Source organism: Protopterus annectens, chromosome 1.part0 (genome assembly GCF_019279795.1).
Source record: "Protopterus annectens isolate FY-2018-M chromosome 1.part0, PAN1.0, whole genome shotgun sequence".
Taxonomy (NCBI): Eukaryota; Metazoa; Chordata; order Ceratodontiformes; family Protopteridae; genus Protopterus; species Protopterus annectens.
The window spans coordinates 1,680,179,641-1,680,185,640 of NC_056725.1; the positions used below are offsets into that span (position 1 = coordinate 1,680,179,641).

Below are 6,000 nucleotides of genomic sequence, written 5' to 3' on the forward strand. Positions count from 1 at the left end.
GATGACTTATATTCTGACTCTAGTGTTACCCCTGACTCTCTTCCTCCTGCTCCAGCCAAGCCAGACAGGTATTACAGGGTTCCAGAAACACATTCCCATTTATTCAGGGCCCATACTGCTGATTTGGAAACTATTTCACAGGGGCCTAAAGGAGTTTCAGCTTCCACCTCTAAAAATCCATTGCCCTCCAACAGGGAAGCTAGGTCATTAGAGAGATGGGGCAAAAAGGTTTACACATCCACTACCTTATCTGAGAGCTTTGAATTGCCTTTTTTCATATGTTACAATATCAGGATTTCCTGTTAGAAGATTTACAAAAAACATTGGCCACTCCTGATCCTTTAGACAGGAAGGCTTTACAGGAAGCTGTACATAATACTCAGCAAGTAAGCAATCACTTCCTACAGTGTGGGTATGATGCACTGGAAGCTTCATGTAGGGCAGCTATGACAGGGGCAGTCATTCGTAGACATGCATGGTTAAAAGATCAACCTCTACCAGATCATGTAAAGGCAAAACTTCTGGATGCACCTTTGGAAAAGAACAAGCTTTTTGGTGCTAATGCTAAGGATGTGTTGAAGACCATCGAGGAAAAAGCAAAATCAGTTCAGACGGTGAAAGATTTCCTCCAGGTTCAACCCCCCAGATTCAGTAGGAATTAGCCTTCAAAAAACTGGTCCTTTCCTAATCCAGAAAAGTTTCAAAGGGGTAAAAACAGACGTGGCCGAGGAAGAGGCCAATACAGAGGTCCTTACAGGGGACGACAATGGCAGCCAGGAAACCAAAGAAGCAACGCAGGGGTTTCACCTGCCCCACAGCCACAATCTCAATGACTTTCCTCTACTACCGCCTACCAGGGAACAAATAGAAGCTGCCTTGGGCAGGAAATTATCTCTGTTTGCAGAAAATTGGCACAAACTGACAAAGGACAAATGGATTTTGGACATTATAGACCGAGGCTACAGGTTCCATTTTCCTACCTTGCCAAGAAAACAGGGCATGCCAAACCTACCACAAAACCAGAGGGCAGAGGCTATCAAGCAAATCTCTCTGCTGACTCAGATGAAAGCAATAGAAAGAGTTCCACAACAAGAACAAGGCCAGGGGTTCTACTCAAGACTGTTCCTTGTTCCAAGAAAAGTATCTCAATGGAGACCAATACAGGATTTGTCCGCATTAAACACCTTTCTCATAGTACCAAAGTTCAAAATGCTGACTCTACAGCAACTCCTTCCCATGCTGGGCAAGGGGTCTTGGCGGATTACTCTGGACCTCAAGGAGGCATACCTGCATGTCCCTATCAGACACAGCTGCAGAAGATACCTCAGATTTCTTGCAGGGCCAGAGCATTATCAATTCTCAGCATTGCCATTTGGCTTATCTACTGCGCCCAGAGTATTCACAAAATGCCTGGCTTCAGTAATTGCTCGCTGCAGGCTCCAGGGGATACAAATTTACCCATACCTGGACGACTGCCTCATACAAGCGGACGACAAATTGATGACAAAAAAAAAACTTGGACTATGTCATATGATTACTTCAAGCTCTGGGATACACAGTCAACTTCCAAAAGTCAAGACTGCAGCCATCCCAGCAAATAATCTTCTTAGGAGCCAAATTACACACAGCCTCTCAAATGGCTTACCTGACAGAAGACAAGCAAGAGAAGTTAACTCATTACTTCAAAGGTTTAGCAAAACTCACCCAGATGACTGCAAGGAGATTCCTACAGGCCCTGGGTTACATGGCATCCTGCATTCTCCTGGTTCCATTGGCAAGACTACACATGAGAAAGCTGCAATGGTACCTAAAAAGCATTTGGTCTCAGCACAGCAACAACTTGGAGACAACCATACCGCTCATTCCATGCCTACAGAAGGAATTCCTATGGTGGGCCTCGGTGAGCCAGGCAAACACAGGTATGTCATTCAAAAAAACACAGATAACACAGACCATGGCCACAGACGCCTCAGACCTTGGATGGGGGGCGCACATGGAAGGCAGGTGTATACAAGGACAATGGTCTCCAAAGGAAACACATCTGCATATAAACCAAAAGGAAATGCTGGCAGTAATGCATGCCATCGAAGCCTTTCAACACCAACTTCAGCAAGGCCATTTACTGATACGGACAAACAACACCACTGTGATGTGGTATATAAACAAGCAAGGGGGCACCCACTCTTACCCCCTTTGCAGACTGACAATGCATCTTTGGGAAAAATCACTGAGCCTAAACATCCAGTTACACTCCCAGTTTGTTCCAGGCAAAGACAATGTGTTGGCGGACAGCCTAAGCAGGAATTTCACAGATCAACACGAGTGGAGGTTACATCCGAAGATCTTCACACAACTCACTTCGACATGGGGCAGGCCAGAAGTAGACCTATTTGCCTCTCACCTCAACCATCATCTACAAAAATTCTGCACAAGGACATACCATTCAAAAGCTTGGAAGATAGATGCTCTCTCATTCAACTGGAACCTCCTAACAATCTATGCATTCCCACCTCTGCCACTGATGACCTCAGTATTACTAAAGATCAAAGCAGAGAGACCCAAGGGAATCATAATAGCTCCGGACTGGCCAAGACAACACTGGTACCCACTACTACGGAGCATATGTCACACCAGGAGGTGGGCCCTTCCCCAATGGCCTCTACTTTTGACTCAACACAATTTCAAAACAGTGCATCCAAACCTTCAGACACTGCAGCTAACAGCCTGGGAGATCCCATAAATAACCTCAGCCTATCTCTCTCCAAGGAAGTTCAGCGGATACTAACAGAGGCTCGAAGACCTTCCACCAGAAAGGTTTACTTAGCAAAATGGAAGAGATTCAGCAATTGGAATACCAGCAAGGGACATGATGTATCATTGTTGAACATCCCACTCATCTTGGAATATTTGGCAGACATGCTAAAGAACGGCCTCTCATATTCTTCCATAAAGATGCATGCATCAGCTATTTCAGCTAGATATAACACTGATCCTAGTGTCTTTTCACACCCTTTGCTAAGGCAATTCCTCAGGGGAATCAAGAACATCAAGCCACCAAGAAAGGCCCCAGTGCCAGCCTGGGACCTCAATTTTGTCCTAGAAAAACTGACTCTACCTCCATTTGAGCCAGCAGCTTCAGTTGACTTGCAATTTCTATCATGGAAAACAGCTTTCCTGTTGGCAATTACCTCAGCAAGAAGGGTTTCAGAACTACAGGCCCTAATGGCAATACCACCGTTCATAATTTTTCACAGAGACAGGGTTTCATTAAGGACCAACCCTACTTTTATGCCAAAGGTGGTATCTAGGGTTTCTTTAAATCAAGCTATTCATCTGCCTGCTTTCTTCCCCAATCCTGAGAATAAGGGGGAAAGACTGTTACATACCTTGGACATTCACAGACAACTTCGATACTACCTGGACAGAACCAAGGCCAGTAGGAAGTCTGAACAAAGTTTTGTAGCTTACGCCCCTGCAGTCCATGGAAAAGCAATTTCAAAACAGACTATTTCAAAATGGATTGGACATTGCATCAGATTCTGTTATTCCTTTCATGGAAAGACTGTTCCAGCCAATGTCAGACCACATTCCACCAGAGCTACAGCCACCTCTACAGCATTCTTAAGAGGGGTGCCTACTAAGGACATTCTAGAAGCTGCTACATGGAGCTCCATGCATACATTCTCCAAACACTACAATCTCCCTCTATACTCCAGATCCAGAGCAGGCTTTGCTTCGCAGTCCTGCAGGGTTTGATTGCCACACCATCTTTTCCTAGAGCATTCCTCCTCCCCAGCTAAGCTATGGTATTCTACCCATATGTTATGACTGCAGTTGCATTCTTGAAGGACATAGTACAGTTTTGTACCTACCATAAATGTAGATGTCCGATAGACATGCAACTGCAGTCAATCCCTCCCTCTATACCCCTCTATGCCTAGGGTCCACTCCTATCCCTGTTTCTCTTAGCTGGGGATATCTGTTATGGTGTATTTGTTTTATTGCTCATTTATTTGTCTGGAATCCTGTTTTTGTCTTCCAAATTTGATTACAGCCTTCCTTGGAGGGCACCTGGCATCTGGGGCAAGAAACACTGAAGAAAATGGCGTCGGCTGATGCTTATGTACTCCAGCCGCTCCGACGTCGGAGAGAAATGCGACATCAGCCGACGTCGGACCCAGACTTTGGAATCCGGCCGACCGAGGGCTGCCTGAGGCAGGACAACCCATATGTTATTACTGCAGTTGCATGTCTATCGGACATCTACATTTATGGTAGGTACAAAACTGTACTTTCCCTCCCCTCTGCATGTCTCTCCTTCTGTGCACCAAAGAAACTGTGTCACCTGTCATATGACTGAAAAAGAAAAGTTGGGGCTTCTGTCTTTAAATGTGGGTATCCATAAGCCTGTTGTGGCTATCACTCATGTTTGGGAAGTTCTCGGTTTTGGTGAGTTTTTGCATAACTGTTCATCTGTACAAGAACAAGAAAGTTTTGCTGTGTATTTATTTACTTCTTTTTCTTCCTTTTAGTATGTGCTTCCAACATACGACATGGCTGTAAAAATACCAGAAAAGGAGCCACCTCCTCCATACATGCCTGCCTAATCGGCGTTCATTCTCTTCCACGTTTGTGTCAGCTGTTTCTTTTAGTGGAGTTTTTAGAATGCAGTCAAAATGCTTAGTAAAGATCTCCGGACAGGGTACCAATGCTAGCTTTACAGTTTATTCTTCATGTTGATTATATGAAACAGTTGAGAGAAAAATTTGCTTTGCCTCTGTTTGTACAACTGTAGTATTAAGTTCTCATGATTTGTTAGTAATGCCTTCAAGCAGGTTATGTTGAATAAAATTATTATGATTTGTGTTAGTAATGCCTTCAAGTAAGTTGTGTTGAGTATAATAAAGATAATGTCCTGTGGCTTGTACATTGTTGTGGTTTGCCAACAAAGAACAAGACATGTTTTCTTTAATATTTTTTGCACTTTCTTCACAATTGCATTTAGCCAAACTGTTTGTACCTTATTATATCCAAATGCCTTTTAAAAATAAAACCCTTTCTGGTAAAGGGTTTTTAACCTCTTGCATGATAAGCCTTCCTCTACAGTTTTAAGGGAAGAAAACTTACAGAAAATATAAGGGAATTGAGTTTTAAAACGGTGACTGTATTTTTTAAGTATGTATTCCGTTTATTTGATAATCAGGATTCTTTAATAAACCTTTTTAAAAACTTTATACTGGAAAAGTTTGCTTGCATTTAGAAAATGAAGTTGTTTTCAAGGACATGAAGCACCTTTTGTTTTAAATGCTCCTTTTATTGGGTAGATGTTCTTCGTGTTTCACTGTTGCAGTCTTTACATTTGGGTAATCTGCTGGCAGGTTGCCCTCAGTTGGCCTGATTAACAAAGTCTTGGGTCCTGCGTCGGTTGCTGTCCCTTCTTCCATGACGTCAGGTGTATATAACATGCAGCCGACGCCATTACATCAGTCTTTCTTGCCGTGCGATGCTAGAAGCAATTCGCAAGTGCTGGTCGGCAGACTCCTGAAATTTTTGTTTCAGAACCGAAGTCTTCAACTAAAAGCTAAGTGCTCCATTGAGGAAACTTTTTCTTGCTCCTTACCAATGTCAGTAAAAGTTAATAAATTGCATTACTTGTGGGAAGCAAATACCTCATAAGGATTTTCATTTGTGCTGTATTCTTTGCCTAGGCCCTGACCACAACGTGCTTTGCTGTCTGGTTTGTGCTAAATTTAATCAACGCACGATTAAACGTCTGTATATTTTTGCTTCTGAATATTTTGGCTCAAGATTTAATTATCCACAAATGTCATCTGTTGGCAATCAGCCTACCAGAATACCTAAAAAAACGCAAAGAAAAAGACAGAGACAGACCGTCTAGGTCCAAAACTGATGACGCTTCTCCTAAGCCAGTTGCCAGTACTCAGTGGGGTGCTTTCGCAGCCCCTGATACCCGCTGCTTCTGATTTGCAGGCCTCTACT

The 6,000-nt window shown here is 43.4% G+C and overlaps 1 protein-coding gene across 1 annotated transcript in view; it reads left to right on the forward strand.

Annotated features, from left to right (window-relative positions):
* Positions 1-5,234, forward strand: part of LOC122799476 (lysosomal-associated transmembrane protein 4A-like) — a gene marked incomplete at its 5' end in the record, with an annotated part of 122,417 nt that extends 117,183 nt beyond the window's left edge. The window contains 1 exon segment of the mRNA XM_044068561.1: positions 4,533-5,234. Coding sequence (XP_043924496.1) covers positions 4,533-4,607 — 75 coding nt within the window.
* Between the last annotated feature and the right edge of the window lie 766 nt (positions 5,235-6,000).